At 40.8% G+C, this 17,916-nt stretch overlaps 1 protein-coding gene across 1 annotated transcript in view; it reads left to right on the top strand.

Moving 5' to 3' along the window:
- Window positions 1-17,916, top strand: part of CFAP47 (cilia and flagella associated protein 47) — a 606,917-nt gene that overhangs the window by 37,092 nt on the left and 551,909 nt on the right. Inside the window, exons 9-13 of the mRNA XM_056131098.1 lie at window positions 1,606-1,795; window positions 3,262-3,472; window positions 10,750-10,902; window positions 12,115-12,301; window positions 12,401-12,497. Coding sequence (XP_055987073.1) covers window positions 1,606-1,795; window positions 3,262-3,472; window positions 10,750-10,902; window positions 12,115-12,301; window positions 12,401-12,497 — 838 coding nt within the window. The remainder of the gene's footprint in view (window positions 1-1,605; window positions 1,796-3,261; window positions 3,473-10,749; window positions 10,903-12,114; window positions 12,302-12,400; window positions 12,498-17,916) is intronic.

Here is a 17,916-nt window from a genome sequence, read left to right as displayed (position 1 = left end):
ATAAATACAGACAGTTGTTTGGGGATATGTTTTTTGGAGAACTCCCAAACCCTTTCCTCTCCCTTGCTATTTGCTAGGTTAATAATTATCACTGTTAACCTGGTCATATGGCTATGGTTTTGTTTGTTTTTTTGGTTTGGTTACATCTGGCAGTGCAAAGGGCTTACTCCTGACTCTGTAGTCAGGGGTAACTACTGGTGGTGCTCACGGGACCATATGGTGTGCCAGGGATTGAACCTGGGTTGGCTGTTTGTGTACATGCTAGCACTTATCCCACTGTACTGTTGCTTTGGTCCTATATTGTTATTCAAGTAGGGAAGAGGATGATGGATTATAGCAACAGAAATTGTTAGAAATCTATTTTCTTGAGAGCTGAACTATTTCTTCTGGAATATATAGTAAAGTAAGGTAAAGGCCCTCCCGTTGATCATCGATTTGCGTGAGCGGGCCCAGTAACGTCTCCATTGGAGACTTTGTTGTTACTGTGTCTGGCATATCGAATACGTCACGGGGAACTTGACAGGCTCTGCCGTGCGGGCGAGATACTCTCGGTAGCTTGCCGGGCTCTCTGAGAGGGGCAGAGGAATCGAACTTGGGTCAGCCATGTTGGCTGCATGCAAGGCAAACGCCCTTATTGCTTGGATATTTGCAAACAAGTGATTTTCAAATATCTGAATAGTTGATTTTGACAGATTTCTTTGTATTTTCTTTCTATATCTGAAGGAATAGATTTTTGGAGGTTCTTAATTTGAGATTCTGGAACTGCTGCAGTGCCATTGTTCTTAACATTTCCTTAAACGAGGTTCTATCCTGGCAGGGTTTGAGAATTGGGATCATCTGTGCTGCTGGGAATTGAACCCAGATCGGCTGCATGCAGGCATGCACCCTACCTGTTGTAATCTTTCTCCATCTCTTTCCTCCCTCCCTCCCTCCCTCCCTCCCTCCCTCTCTTCCTTCCTTTCCCCTTCTCTCCCTCCCTCCTTCCCACCCGGCAATGCTTCTGGGTTAATCCTGGCTCTGCACTTAGGAATTACTCCTGGTACTGCTCGGGGGACCATTTGGGATGCCGCGGATTGACCCGGTTGGGCCGCATTTGAGGCAAACACCCTTCCCACTGTACTGTCGCTTGTTCTCCCTCCAGCCCTCTTATGCAGAGTTTTTTTTTCTTCAGTTTGCTATTATTTGTTCCCTAACAACTACTATTTTCTGATTCCATTTGGACTGTTGTAACAAAGATACGACAGACTACATAGTTTATCAACTATAGACATTTATTTCTCAATAGAGAATGGAAGTCTTAAATCAGTGTTTCAGTATTGTTGCTGAGGGTCCTTTTCCCTGGTTGCACACTTTTAATATTTTCACATGATGGAAGGGGTTAGGAAACTCTAGGAGACTTGTTTTGTGTGTGCAAATCCCATTCAGAATTCATTATTTTCCTATCTTAATCACCTCCTAAGGCTCCATCTCCATCTCCTAATTCCATATTGGGTACTACATTATCAATATATGTGTGAGTTGTGGGGCTTTGCAAGCCTATATACAGATTCAGCTTATTATAATTGGATACTTTTTCTTTTTCTTTTTCTTTTTTTTTAAAAAAAGGTAGTAACATGTTCATTTATTCCACATCAAATTGGAATCTTTAAAGTGAAGCAAGTCATAGAGATTATTGGCTTAGTGGCAAATGAAGATTTCCAGTCTACGACACTGAAACCTTTCCATGAAATGCATTTATATTTCAACAGTGTCTGTAAACCTTACACCAAAGAAGTTGTAATGTCAGTTAATCCTGGTAAGTTATTATAGAAGCTTTTTGAATTTTTTTATTGTTGATATAGAATTATTTTATATGCTACTTAGCTATATTACAAACAAACAAACAAACAAACTGTCCTCCCGTTATTCATCGATTTGCTCGAGTAGGTCCAGTAACGTCTCTATCGTGAGACTTGTTGTTACTATGTTTGGTATATCAAATACGTCACGGGTAGCTTGCCAGGCTTTGCTGTGCGGGCGAGATACTCTCAGTAGCTTGCCGGGCTCTCCAAGTATTTATATATAAGTATATACATTATATATTATGCATATATGTATATATTTACTTATGTAGTATGGTCTCATTTAAATGGTTTTTAACTTTTGTATGTATGAAAATCACTTAGAAGACTTGTTAAAATGGTTTTCACTGGTCTATATTCCAAAGATTAAGTATGTCTTTGTCAGAGTTCAAATATTTGCATTCTAACCTGTTCTCAGTAGATGTTAATGATGCATTTTGAGGCTCATTCTTTGAAATAAGACTGATTTTGTGCTCTATAAAATGTATTAAATATTTTGATAGTTTTATATTTCATTTTTTTTTCTTTTTGGGTCACACCCAGCGATGCACAGGAGTTACTCCTGGCTTTGCATTCAGGGATTACTTCTGGCGGTACTCGACCATATAGGATGCTGGGAATTGAACCTGGGTCAGCCGCGTGCAAGGCAAATGTCCTACCCGCTGTACTATCACTCTAGCCCCCATTTATTTGTTTTTTGAATTCTGTAATCACTGTCACTGTCACTGTCCTTCCGTTGTTCATCGATTTGCTTGAGCAGGCCTAGTAACGTCGCCATTGTGAGACTTGTTACTGTGTTTGGCATATCGAATACTTCATGGGTAGCTTCCCAGGCTTTGCTGTGCGGGCGAGATACTCTCCGTAGCTTGCCGGGCTCTCCAAGAGGGGCGGAGAAATCGAACCTGGGTTGGCCGCATGCAAGGCAAATGCCCTACTGCTGGAGTGATAGCACAGCAGAATCCTATAATGTAATTTATAATTATAGTTTTATAAAATATAACAGTAAAATAATTTATGATTCTTTTAAAATTCCATAGTGTATTTTGACCATGGATTTTCATCACATTGTTGTTCTTTCTGCTTTTCAGTTGTCATTTATTCACCCAACCACTAAAATTGCTAATATTCGGCTTTCTTTAACCTTACAAAAGTTTTGTCATATGATCCAACCCAGCCTTCCAGGTCTTATATTTTATACATGTGTTTGTATTACTTACGCACATTGCTTTATTAAATTGATTCATATAAGTTTATTGGATGAATCATATTGAATTATAGTTTCTGACTGTGTTTAAGTTAGACGAATAGTTTCTTAAGTTGGATGAACAATGTAAAATTAGTAATGTTGTAATTAATCCATGTATTATAAAACTGAAGTTTATTGGAACCATATTTAAACTAAATATTCATTCTATAAAAGGTCTGTCCCCTTTGGTCAGTAATCCTACAGTACAGTATGTGACCAAAGATGTGGTAAACAGAAAGGAAGCCACGCGTGCCGCAATGCTTCAATCAGCTCTGACACCTATTCACGATCATCGTTCTGCTAAGGAGAACTCTAAAGATGCACTGATTGCCTTTCCCAATGATCGAGCTGGAAGTATCAGGCCTGGAGACCACAAAAATTTCAGGTAACATGCTACACTTAAACATTTGGAAATGCATTTGAATTTTTGAAAAGACCATGATCAACGTTATATGCAGAGGTCCTGCATGTACACAACGTTACACAACATTATATGTGTAACAGGTCCTGCTAGAATAAACCAATAAAACTAATAACAGTTATAATTATCATAGTAATAAAATGTCTTCTCGGCTTTTTTACATTGGAGAAGATTGTTGTTGATCTATATTTGCTATGTTGTTGAATTCTATTGTATTTGCTTTGTCCACACTTTTTCATCTCTACTGTATACTTGCAGTTGTTAAACCAGTCAATTACAATTTTAAGATATTTGTTAAATTATGCTATTGTCTAGAAGAATGATAGAAGTAATCATGTCAGAAAAGCTGAAATCCTCAAAGTAGTCACGTAAGTATGACTGATGGATTTAATTTTAAGATTGAACTATTCATTTTTTATTTTATTTAAAAAATTTTTATTTAGATGCCATGATTTACAAAGCTGTTTCCAAAAGGGTTTCAGGCAGTTGGTGTTGCTGTCTCCAACCTTACCACCTCTTGACTACATCCCTCTGTCACTGATGTGCAGTTTTTTTTTTTTTGCTTTTTGGGTCACACCCATCAATGCACAGGGGTTACTTCTGGCTCTGCACTCAGGAATTACTCCTGGCAGTGCTTGGAGAACCATGTGGGATGCTGGGGATCGAACCCGGGTCAGACGCGTGAAAGGCAAACATCCTACCCACTGTGCTGTCACTCCAACCCCTGTGCTGTCGCTCCAACCCCTTGATGCCCAGTTTTATCCCACACCCTAACCCAATGCTTTGACAGATATATTTTTAAGTTTAATTGCTGTAGTTTGGATTCCATACTTTGTGTGGTTTTGGGTCCACTGATTTAGAAATACACAGATATCTTGCCTTTATAGCATTTTGAAGCCCAAGGCCCTTGGCCCTTTACCCTAACTTACATCCAGACCTATTCTTTCTTCCCTTCTCCATTTTTCTTCTTCCTTGGCATTTTTGTTTTTGTACGTTAGAGCTGATATATATATATATATATATATATATATATATATATATATATATTTTTTCCTCTTCGGGTCACAACCTGGCAATGCATAGGGGTTATTCCTGGCTCCTCACTCAGGAATTACCCCTGGTGATGCTCAGGGGACCATATGGGACACTGGGAATTCAACCTGGGTCAGCCGTGTGCAAGGCAAACACCCTACCCGCTGTGCTATTGCTCCAGCCCCTAAGAGCTGATATTTTTGCCCACCCTGATACTTTTCATTCCTCAGGCATGTTACTCATACTACAAATAAGTGAGAAATTAATACAATGGTGAGGTGTCCAATGACACAAGATTAAAAAATATTTAAATGTCGATTATCCTTATCATCATCATTATTTTCATTGTTTGGCTTTTTGAAAGTCTTATTTTCAGTCACCCTTTCCAAGTTGAACTCAAAACACCCCTGGTAGGATCATAAGTAACATTTAAACCTAAACTTAAATGTGTTGGATCTCAAGAAACATTACTATCTTGCTAATACTTAATGAAAAGATACCTAGAAATCAGCCGTCTTTATCTTGACCATTTTCTTAGCAATGAATTTTACACATTTGAGACTGAAATGATCCCCTTTCTGATGGCTGTGTCCTGCTAGTTGATTGTCTACACATGACACTGTTTCTAAACCTTCTCCATTTGTTTCTTTACCTATGGTGAGTCATTAAGCCACTGATATTTACAGGCTCTTTCTTGGAATCGCATTAGAGTTACAACCCTGAATTTGCTTGTCATCAAGAACTTATTAGAACTGCTATACATACCAGCCTCACTTTTAATATTTGGCAAGTACTACTAAATACAAACATAGAAATCACACAGATGCTATTTGCTTGCCTGCCTGCCTGCCTGCCTGCCTTCCTTCCTTCCTTCCTTCCTTCCTTCCTTCCTTCCTTCCTTCCTTCCTTCCCTTTTTTCTTTCTTTTTTTCTCTAGCTCCCTCCCTCCATCCCTCCCTCCCTTTTCCACACCCAGTGGTGCTCAGGGCCACATCTGGCTCTGTAGTCAGGTCCTATGCCTGGTGGTGCTGAAGGCCTAATATGTGGTCATGAGATTTGAACTGTTGTCACTATAGTAGCAGACTAGGCCTTCGCTTCTGTATGATCTCTCCTGATCCTCAGACTCCATTTGAGTCATATACTATAAAGGAAACTGGAAAGGGACCAGAGGCCTGGGGTGATACTCGGCAAACCAGACTGGGTGCTTCAACTCAAAGGCCTGAAGATTGGAAGCTGTTCAGGCTTTAAAAGTGTTTTTAAAAATTATTTTTACTTTTCAATTTACAATACTGTTAAAAATGGTTTTTAATGGGCATAATGCTAATGCCATGGGCCCATCACCAGTGTTGCCAACTCCCTCCCCCAAAGAGCCTCTTCCCCTCCCCCTCCCCTACCTCCCAACTCAATTGTGTGTGTCTCAGTTCCCTCATTGTGTTGCCTTTGGGTATTTGTTGCTCCCTTTCTATGTATCTTAAGTCCCACATATGACAGAAACCATATTATATCTGTCCCTTTCCTTCTAACTGACTTCATTCAGCATGATACTTTCTAGTTCCATCCATGTTGCTGCAAATGGCATGATTTTGTTTTTCTTAGGCTGCTCAGGAATTTTAGTGTCACAGATAACCAGGGCCAGGCCTGGCAGAACTGGGTCCACCCAAGCTCTCTATATCTGGTGGTTCTCAGGACCCTCTATGCTTAAACCCTGTAGTTCTCGGAGGACTTGCTGGTGCTAGGGCCCAAATTCAGGTCCCTGCCTGCTGAGCATCTGTTCAACCCTTGGAAATGGCTTTTATTGTATCTGTTTAAGTTCTCTTCTGCTCAGACAAATCTATATCGAGATCAAATTTATTCATTTAATGTTAACATTTTTTTCCGTAGCACTATAGCACTGTCCTACCGTTGTTCATCGATTTATTTCTGTGTCAGTCATTATTAGTCATTTAGATGTTCTTAGAAAGCTCGACTTTTCACTAACCATTAAATATTTTATGTTAGATAAAAGTATTGAAATGAGTATAATTTTTCTCAATTTACACTTTTACATATGAATAGATAGAAACTTGAATTCAGTTATTTTTGAGCTAGCGATCCGTAACTTTAATGACTTATTGTCATGTTTTAAGTTGTCAATAATTATAATTGCTGTTTTTAGTAAATGTTTCTCTCTGGTTTTTGAGAAGAAAGTAAGGTAGGAATTTTTGAGAAGAAAGTAAGGTGGGAATTTTTGTTCAGTATTCATTCACGATAGTGTGGCCTGACTAAAACAATGTCATGCATATAGAAGGCACTTAGTGATTTTTTTTTTTCCTGAGGGAGTTTTGGGCCACACCGTGGGGCAGTACTTTGGCACCAGTCCTGGCTCTCTCCTCAGAGTACTCCAGCGGGTACTCAGGGGACCTTGTGATGTCACAGATCAAACCAGGGTTGGCTGCATGCAAGGCAGCCCTCTGTAATATATCTCCTCCCCATCAGGTAAATATTTTTAAATTAGTAAAAGAGGAAAATACTTACATTGCTGTCCTTGTCCTCTATAGACACAGACATTTAAAGAAAACAGTGATTTAGAGATATTTTTTAAAGTTTAAACTTTTTAAAAACTCATAAATTTTCTTTGCGTTGGGAGCCTCCCAGATATTGCTCTGAGGGCTGAGAGCCATCATCCAAGATCCTTGGGCATCACGAGAGCCAGTTTCAGAGGTGCTTGGAGAACTGTGTGTTGCCAGGAATGGAAGCTGCACCTCTCTTTCTGGTCCCTTAAACATTTTTCTTTGAGGACCTAATTAGCATTTTTTTTTAGGTATGTTAGTAGTTGGGTGGAGCAATAGCACAGCGGGTAGGATGTTTGCCTTGCATGTGGCCGACCAGGTTCGATTCCTCCGTCCCTCTCGAAGAGCCCGGCAAGCTACCGAGGGTATCCTGTCCGCACGTCAGAGCCTGGCAAGCTCCCCGTGGTGTATTCCATATGCAAAAACAGTAACAAGTCTCACAATGGAGATGTTACTGGTGCCCACTCGAGCAAATTGATGAACAATAGGAGGACAGTGCTACAGTGCTATGATAGTAGTCAGTTTTTTTTTTTTTTTGCTTCAGATACTTACTACACCTTTCCAAGTACTTGCTTTTGTCTTTATTAAAAAGGGTCTTCAGAAACAGACTTATTTCTGGTTCTAAAGGGGGTTAATGTTCCCGGAGCCTGAACTGCACTTTAAGTATTCCTGCTTTTTGGCTTGTTTTTTGCCAAATCTGGCAATGCTTAGGACTTATTCCTGGCTCTGCACTCAGGGCAGTGCTTGGGCATCAAACCAAGCTTGGCTGCTGCACGGCAAGCACCCCTACCCACTGTACTATTACTCTGGGCCCTACAACTATCTGTTGTTTCTCTCCTTTACTGCCTCCTTTTCTTTTTTCCCCCTTTTTATTGATTCACTGTGAAGTACAGTAACAGAGCTTTCATGTATGAGCTTCGATCGTACAATCATCAAACACCCATCCCTTCACCAGTGCACGTTTTCCATCACCAAAGTTCCCAGTATCTCCCTGACTCCCATTCCATACCTACCCCTGCCTGTGTGTCAGACAATTTGCACAATACTCTCTTTTTCTACTTTGGTTGCCTTTGGTATTTGAGCCCAGTCCCACCACCACTCATATTTGCCGAAAATGCAATGCTAGACAATGTGTTTTGTATTGTTTGTTATGGATACAATATAATACTCTAGGAATTCTAGAATTTTAATAATTAGGGTCTGGAGAGATCGCTGTAGCAAGTTGCTTGGGTCCGAGATTTGTTTGTGTGTCTCTGGATCATGGCCGTGTGGGAGCTTAAGTAGACAGTGGCCGTGTGTGGACATCATCTCAGAGTCCCATCGGGGCAGGGGGGAGGAGAATGACTGACTCCTTCCCTGTCCCGAGAGGCCTGGTATTTCCTGCCACCGCCACCCGTACCTGGAGCTCTTTGCTGAGTTCTAGAAGATGGTGATGGCTGAAATTCCTAGAGGGCAGGTGGAGGGACGGCTCCTGCCCCCAACTGGAGTGGCCTGGCAAAAATGGCCTATTGCAAAGTCCAGAGCCATCTCTGCAGCAAGTTACTTGGGTCCAAGATTCATTTCTGTGTCCCCTCCTTTCCTTAAGAACTCAGCTTTTCATGTAGGAGGGGTGGTTAAAAACAGGGAGAAATAGTAGATAACTTGATTTGACTAATAGTTTCTTGTTGGGGAACAGTTTTTCCCCAACGTGCCCAGACACGTTGCTCACTGGGTCCGGGCAGATGTGGGGCGAAGGATGACGGGTGCATGGAGAAACCACTCTGGGAGACAGCTGATGGCCGCTCACTTTATTGCCAAATACACACATATTTTATAGAGGGTCTTGGCTTAAGGGGATGGTCCAATCACATAAAGTTTAGCATTACTGACCTATCACCTTTTCAACTCTGCTCTGCCCCAGCCCAGTTCCAATTAGGGCTGGATGCTGCAGTTAGGAATACAGTTAGGTGACAATTCGTGGGGGGCGAGATTCAAGGCTGGGTGCCTGGTGCTTGTAAAATGCACCCAGACACTCCCAACTGTGTCACTAAGCAGGGACAGGGCTTAACTGCTATGCAGGGACAGATCTTATCTGCTCTGGTTCCTGTTGCCATGCTCCACAGTTTCTCGCTTATCCATTAGTTATTGAAAATAAAAAATATCTATTTTCGGGGCTGGAGTGACAGTACAGTGGGTAGGGCATTTGCTCTGCATGCAGCAAACCTGGGTTCAATCCCCAGTATCCCATATGGTCCCCCGAATACTGCCTGGAGTAATTCCTGAGTGCAGAACCAGGAGTAACTCCTGAGTGACGCCGGTAGGACCCAAAAAGAAAAAAAATAATTTCTATTTTTGGGGGGACTTATTCAGCAGTTCCTAGTGAGCCAAGTAGTACTAGAGATTGAACCCAGGGCTCTTGGATGCCGTGCTTGTTCTGCAGCCCTTTGCACCATCTCCCCAGCTTCTAGAGTGGGAATTAAACTGCTAGATTTTCTGAGGATTGAGAAAGGTCATAGCCAGAAGATATAAATAATTATACTTTTTATTATTTATTTATTTATTTATTTATCTATTTGCTTTTGGGTCACACCCAGTGATGCCCAGGGGTTACTTCTGGCTTTGCACTTAGGAATTATACCTGGCAGTGTTGGGGGACCATATGGGATGCCGGGGATCGAACCCAGATTGGCAAGGCCCTCCCTGCCATCCTATCACTCCGGCCCTGATTATACTTTTTAAGTGGGAAGTATATGGTGGGTGAAAAGAAATAGACTGAGCCCAGTTCGTGACTATGATTCTGTGTAAATGTACTGCTAATTATTTTTTTATAAGATCTGAAAGCTTAAGAAATAGGAGGTTTAACAAATAAGTCTAATCAACATTTTTCCCCTTCATTTTTTCTTTGGCTTGTGGATGATACGCAGTAGGACTTTGGGGCTACTCCGGACTCTGCTTAGAGGGGTCACTGCTGTTAGGGCTCAGGGGACCACGTGGTTCCTGGAAATCAAACCCAGGCCTCCCACTTGCAAAGCCTTTTGAGCTATCTGCCTTTCTTCCTAATTTGTATCACAGGAATGATAGCACAGCGGTAAGGCATTTGCCTTGCACCTGGCCGGCCCGGCCGAGCCGGGTTCAATTCCTCTGCCCCTCTTGTAGAGCCTGGCAAGCTACCAAGTGTATCTCATCCGCACGGCAAAGCCTGAAAAGCTACCCATGATGTATTCGATATGCCAAACACAGTAACAACAAGTCTCACAATGGAGATGTTACTGGGCCCGCTTGAGCAAATCGATGAACAATGGGAGGATAGTGACTGTGACAGTGTATCACAGTTATCTAAAAGCAGCTAACTACTCAGATGTGTATGTAGTCGCATCAGTAATCTAGAGCTGCCCAAGATGCCTACTTGACGGTTTCCCCAAGAGGGGGTTTAGTGTAGATGCCATCGCTTTCCAGTGACCTCAGGGAGTTTTTGCTAAACCAGCCAGGAAGGAAATTAGATAATGCTTTAATTCTACACTTAGTAACATCTTGATATGTAATAGGTATGAGGATAAGAGCTAAAATTTTGTTCTATTCACTGTTCTGTAGCCCACCCCTGGCATAGGTGGCATTTAATACTGATTGATTTAATGCTTGTGTTAAAATAATAACATATCTTGCCCATATTGTCATGTCTTAGGACAATTTTCACGAAGACTCCGAGATACAGCTACGTGGATCCTGAATTCGAATATACAGATATAGAAAAATTAGAAAAGGGACTCCATAAAAACTATTATGCACGCTATATTAACTATTTAAGAAATTTGCGCATACAGAAGCAAGCAGAGAGGTAAAGTTTACTTCCTCAAATAACATGACACAGGTCATGGTGTGATTCATTTCTTTATTTTGTATTTCCTGTTTTTTGTCATTTGAATGACCTTTAAAATTAAAAATATATATGTGTATATTTAATTAAAGCACTGTGATTTACAAAGTTGTATATATTAGAATTATTTTAGAATTATTTCAGGCATACAGTTTTGTAGCAGCAATCCCACCATCAGTGTCCCCAGGGTCCCTGCCATCCTCCAGCCTGCCCCCTTGGGAGGCATATAGCAAATTTACTTCATATTACTTGCTCCCACCAAACTTAAAGACATGGCAAATGGAATCATCAGAAGGTCAATGAACAAAAGTCAGTTTGTCATGATTAATTGCTATATGATTCTAACTTATGAAAAAAGGAATTCAAATATTTAATACAACATGGTATACTGTCTATTATCATTTACATAACTAGATTTTCAATTCTGGCATCTAAAACATTTCATTAAATTCTATGTTGTACTTGAACCTTATTGCAGTAGTCATCCTATCTTCCCTGTCATAAATGAGGCTTCTTTTAGGGCTGAAGCAATAGCACAGCGGGTAGGGTATTTACCTTGCATGCAGCCGACCCAGGTTTGATTCCCATCATTCCATATGATTCCATGAGCACCACCAGGGGTGGTTTCCTGAGTGCAGAGCTAGGAATGACCCCTGGTGCATTGCCGGCTGTGCCCCCCCCCAAAAAAAAACGAGGCTTCTTTTTTTCTGCCCTCGTGGCATACATATAACAAATTGACTTCATATTACTTGGTCCAAGATATGACCTTTTATATGTGAAAAGAGAAAATAGCGAACTATTTTGACTATAATTATTTCCTTCAGAACTTGGAAATAAATGTTACTCTTAGTCTAAAGTCTAGGATCTCCTGAGCATGAATTATACCACAGTTATCCTTGCCTCTAGCTAAAGGGGCTTGTCTTTTTGTGCTCCAAAGGAGGAATTGATGTCGAAGTGCTTTTTGGTTTTTGGAGGTGGGCATAATTTCCTTAGAGAGCTTATTGAAATTGGGAGTTTCAGTAGAGAACAGTTTCATGCAGATTCACAGAGTCTCAGCCATCTTACATGGCTTTAAGTGGGATGGCAACAGCATGCTATAGGGAATATTTGGGTTTGCAGATGAATTTTCCAAATCACTCGATTTCATCTAATTACTATTTTTTATTTCCAAAGGGAATTCATAAGATCACATAGTATAACAGAGAGAGAAATACCTCCTGATTCAGGTGTGAAGTCACCTGACCATTCAGGAGCAGAGATTCCAGAGGAGACCCAGTTAATAGACCTTTGGCCCAAACCTAACCAAATGCTAACTACCAAGAACATAATAGCCAAAGTTACAAAGTCTCTGAAAAGAAAGGCAAGTACAGTATTTGATATTTGATAATGTCATGGAAATTCTTAAAACATCTTTACTAATACTGAATAACTGATTTTGAAATAATGTGATTTAATACAGATTATGCAAGGAATTAAGTCTGAACCATCCACTCCTATTGAAAAGCATCACTGCTCAATTATTTTGACACCAAAGCAAATTCACCAAGTAATCATTGGTAAGAATCTATTTTAAAAACCTACTAAAGTCTGTATTGCTTTGTTTTATTAATTTTTATTATTATTGAGGTGGGCTGGAGCGATAGCACAGCGGTAGGGCGTTTGCCTTGCAAGCAGCCAACATGGCCGACCCGAGTTCGATTCCTCCGCCGCTCTCGGAGAGCCCGGCAAGCTACCGAGAGTATCTTGCCTGCACGGCAAAGCCTGGCAAGCTACCCGTGACGTATTCGATATGCCAAACACAGTAACAAGTCTCACGATGGAGATGTTACTTGGCCCGCTCGAGCAAATCGATGAACAACAGGAGGACCGTGACCGTGACCGTGATTATTGAGGTAAAACAGTGTATGATAATGTTAATATTTATTTGGTATACAAATTTACGGCACCTCATCCAACATCAAAGTACCAAAATTCCTCTACCACTGTCCTTATGGTATGTCTGAAGCCTACTCCATCCTTATCACACCATTTCTCTTCAAAGCCACACAGAGTGAACTCAGTTTAAGAGTTCTAGTGTTTTCATTGGACATTATTTATTACATTCCTTTGTTTCTCTCTCTCTTTCTCTCTGTCTTTCTCTCTCTCACACACACACATACAATCTGATTAAGATAACACAGAATTTGTCTCCTCTCTTACTTAACTAAATATGAGAAACTCTAGGTCCTTTCAAGATATAGGAAAAGGCGGGCTTTCTTTTGTCAGTTTTTATAGCCACAATTTATTTCTAAACATTTTTTATTGATTGAGATTTGTGATTTACAATACTGTTAATGATGTTTCCCTTATACAGAATTGCAGTACCACATGCCCATACCCAGTGTACCTGCCTCCTTCATCCAAGAACCTTAATACCTCCTTTTAAACCCCCTTCCCCCAAACTCCGTACATCAGTTCTCCCATTGTGTTGCCTTTGACCCTTTGTTGCTATTTTGCTGTGTATCTTAAGTCTCAGATTATGAGAGAGATCATTCTGTATCTGTCTTTTCTTTCTGTCTGACATCACTCAGCATGATATCCCCTAGTTCCATCCATGTTGTGGCAAATTGCATGAGTTTATTTTTTTCAGAGCTGTGTAGTGTTCTGTTGTGTGTATATATCACAACTTCTTCATCCATTCTTTTGTGGTTGGGCATTATACCATAATTTCTTTTCTTTTTTTAAAATTTCTATTAGTGACAAACCAAGAGGTACAGTTGTAGACTTACAGATTTTTTTGCTTGGGTTTCAATCATACAATGACCAAGTACCCATCCCTACACCAGTGCCCATTTTCCACCACTAAGGATCCCAGTATCCCTCCCATCCCCCCCCCCCCCCCCATCCAACCCTGCCTCTGTGGCAGGGAATTCCCTTTTGTTCTCTCTCTCCTTTTGGGTGCTGTGGTTTGCAAAAGAGGCATTGAGTGGCAATCATGTTCGGTCTATAGTTTACATTCAGCATGCTTCTCCCATCCTGGGAGGATCCTCCCAATACCCTTTATTTGGTGCTCCCTTCTCTATCTGAGCTCCCTTTTCTCCTAGCACGTGTGAATGGCCTCCAAACCATGGAGTAAACCTCCTGGTACTTATCTCTGCTATTCTTGGGTGTTAGTCTCCTATTTTGTTACTTTATGTTCCCCAGATGAATGCAATCTTTCTATATCTATCCCTCTCTTTCTGACTCATTTCGCTTAGCATGATACTTTCCATGTAGTACCACTTGTATGTAAATTTCATGACTTCATCTTTTCTAACAGCTACATGGTACTACATTGTATAGATGTACAAAAGTTTCTTTAACCAGTCATCTGTTCTCGGGCTCTCAGGTTTTTTCCAGATTCTGGCTATTGTAAAGAGTGCTGCAATGAACAAACAAGTACCAGATAGCACTTCGACTACACTTTTTTGCCTCTCTGGGATATATTTCCAGGAGTGGTATTGCTGGGTCAATTGGAAGCTCAATTTCTAATTTCTGGAGAATCGTCCATACTGTTTTCCAAAAGGGCTGAACTAGTGGGCATTCCCACCAGCAGTGAAGGAGGGTCCCTCTCTCACCACATCAGCGCCAGCACCGGTTGCTTTTGTTCTTTTGGATGTGGGCCAGTCTCTGTGGTGTGAGATGATATCTCATTGTTGTCTTGATCTGCATCTCCCTGATGAATAATGATGTAGAGCATTTTCTCATGTGTCTTTTAGCCATTCTGATTTCTTCTTTGAGAAAGTTTCTGTTAATTTTTTTTCTTTTTTATTAGTGAAAAACCATGAGGTACAGTTATAGGCTTACAAATTTTGTGCTTGGGTTTCAGTTATACAATGATCAAGTGCCCATCCCTCCACCAGTGCCCGTCATCCATCCCCATGGGTCCCAGCATCCCCCCCCACCCTCATCCCCCCCCCACGTCCCATCCTGCCTCTGTGGCAGGGTATTCCCCCTTGTTCTCTCTCTCTTCTTTTGGGTACTGTGTTTTGCAAGAGAGGCTTTGAGTGGCAATCATGTTTGGTCTATCGACTACTTTTAGCATGCTTCTCCCACCCTGGGAGGACCCTCACAACACCCTTCATTTAGTACTCTCTTCTCTATCTGAGCTTCCTTTTCACCTAGAGCCTGTGGCTGGCCTTCCATTCATGGAGCAAAATTCCTGGTACTAATCTCAGCCATTCCTGGGTGTTACTCTCCCTTTTTGTTGCTTTATGTTCCCCAGATGAATGCAGTCTTTCTGTGTCTATCCCGCTCTTTCTGACTCATTTCGCTTAACATGATACTTTCCATGTAGTACCACTTGTATGTAAATTTCATAACTTCATCTTTTCTAAAAGCTACATAGTACTCCATTGTGTAAATGTACCAAAGTTTCTTTAACCAGTCATCTGTTCTTGGGCACTCAGGTTTTTTCCAGATTCTGGCTATTGTAAAGAGTGCTGCAATGAACAAACAATTGCAGATGTCACTTCGACTATACCTTTTTGCCTCTCTGGGATATATTCCCAGGAGTGCTATAGCTGGGTCAAATGGCAGATCAAATTCTAATTTTTTGAGAGTCGTCCATACTGTTTTCCAAAAGGGTTGGACCAGCCGGCATTCCCACCAGCAGTGAAGGAGGGTCCCTTTCTCGCCACATCCGCGCCAGCACCGGTTGCTTCTGTTCTTGTGGATGTGGGCCAGTCTCTGTGGTGTGAAATGATATCTCATTGTGGTTTTGATCTGCATCTCTCTGATGATTAGTGATGTAGAGCATTTTCTCTTGTGCCTTTTTGCCATTCGAATTTCTTCTTTGCGAAAGTTTCTGTTCATTTCCTCACCCCATTTTTTGATGGGGTTGGGTGATTTCTTCTTGTGGAGTTTAACCAGTACCTTGTATATCCTTGATATCAACCCCTTGTCGGATGTGTACTTGGTGAATATCCTTTCCCATTCTGTAGGCTGTCTTTGTATTTTGGTCAATGTTTCTTTTGAGGTGCAGAAGCTTCTTAGTTTAAGATAGTCCCATTTGTCTATCTCTGTTTTCACTTGCTCGGCCAGTGGCGTGACATCTTTGAAGATACCATTAGCTTCAATATCATGGAGAGTTTTGCCGACTTTGTCTTCAATAAACATTATGGATTCTGGTCTGATGTTAAGGTCATAAATCCATTTTGATCTTACTTTTGTGCATGGTGTTAGGCAGAGATCTGAGCCCACTTTTTTGCATGTAGCCGTCCAATTTTGCCAGCACAGTTTGTTGAAGAGGCTTTCCCTGCTCCATTTCACTTTTCTTGCCCCCTTATCAAAAATTAGATGATTATATGTTTGGGAGGAAATGTCAGTATATTCAACTCTGTTCCATTGGTCTGCAGCTCTGCTTTTGTACTGCCTTGTAGTAGAGTTTGAAGTTAGGGAGGTTGATTCCTCCCATTTTCTTTTTCCCAAGAATTGCTTTAGCTATTCGTGGGGGCTTATTGTTCCATATAAATTTCAGGAGTGTTTGCTCCATTTCTTTGAAGAATGTCATGGGTATCCTTATAGGGATTACATTGAATTTGTACAGTGCTTTGGGAAGTATTGCCATTTTGATGATGTTGATTCTCCCCATCCATGAACAGGGGATATTTTTCCATTTCCTCGTGTCCTCTTTTATTTCCTGAAGTAGCGTTTTGTAGTTTTCTTTTTTACAGGTCCTTTACTTCCTTAGTTAAGCTCATTCCTAGATACTTGATTTTCTGGGGCACAATTGTGAATGGGATTGTTTTCTTGATGTCACTTGCTTCTCTTTCACTATTTGCGTATAGGAATGCCATGGATTTTTGGGTATTGATTTTATAGCCTGCCACTTTACTATACAAGCCTATTGTTTCTAGGAGTTTCTTGGTAGAGGTTTTAGGGTTCTCTAAGTATAGTATCATGTCATCTGCGAATAGTGAGAGCTTAATTTCTTCTTTCCCTATCTGGATGCCCTTAATATCTTTTTCTTGCCTAATCGCTATTGCAAGTACTTCCAGTACTATATTGAACAGTAGTGGAGAGAGTGGGCATCCTTGTCTCGTCCCTGACCTTAGGGGGAAGGGTCTCAGTTTTTCCCCATTGAGGATGATGTTTGCTGTAGGTTTGTGGTAGATGGCTTTAACTATATTGAGGAAAGTCCCCTCTATCCCCATTTTGGCAAGGGTTTTCATCATGAATGGGTGCTGGATCTTGTCAAAAGCTTTCTCTGCGTCTATTGATATGATCATATGATTTTTATCTTTTCTTTTGTTGATATGATGGATTATGTTGATTGATTTCCGAATGTTGAACCATCCTTGCATCCCTGGGATGAATCCCACTTGGTCATGATGTATGATCTTTTTGATGAGTTGTTGTATTCTATTGGCTAGTATTTTGTTGAGAATCTTCGCATCCGTGTTCATCAGGGATATTGGCCTGTAGTTTTCTTTTCTTGTGGTGTCTTTGTTTCCTTTTGGTATTAGAGAGATATGGGCTTCATAGAAGCTGTTTGGGAGAGTTTCTGTTTTTTCAATTGCCTGGAAAAGCTTGAGAAGAATTGGCAATAGGTCCTCTTTAAATGTTTGGAAAAATTCGCTAGTAAATCCGTCTGGGCCTGGGCTTTTGTTTTTGGGAAGACTTTTGATTACAGTTTCAATTTCCTTGATGTGAATAGGTCTATTCAGGTACTCGATATCTTCTTGATTCAGCTTTGGGAGATGGTAGGAATCCAGGAATTTATCCATTTCTTCCAGGTTCTCGTGTTTCGTGGCATAGAGTCTTTCAAAGTAGTCTCTGATGATCTCTTGAATTTCTTTAGTTTCTGTTGTGATATCCCCATTCTTATTTCTGATTCGATTTATTAGGGTTCTCTCTCTCTGTTTCTTTGTGAGTGTTGCTAGTGGTTTATCTATCTTATTTATTTTCTCGAAGAACCAGCTCTTGGTTTTATTGATCTTTCGGATTGTTTCTTTG

The sequence above is a fragment of the Sorex fumeus genome, unplaced genomic scaffold (genome assembly GCF_029834395.1).
Source record: "Sorex fumeus unplaced genomic scaffold, SorFum_2.1 ptg000086l, whole genome shotgun sequence".
Taxonomy (NCBI): Eukaryota; Metazoa; Chordata; class Mammalia; order Eulipotyphla; family Soricidae; genus Sorex; species Sorex fumeus.
The sequence above is the reverse complement of the archived record's forward strand: the minus strand, read 5'-3'. Positions and strand labels throughout refer to the sequence as shown.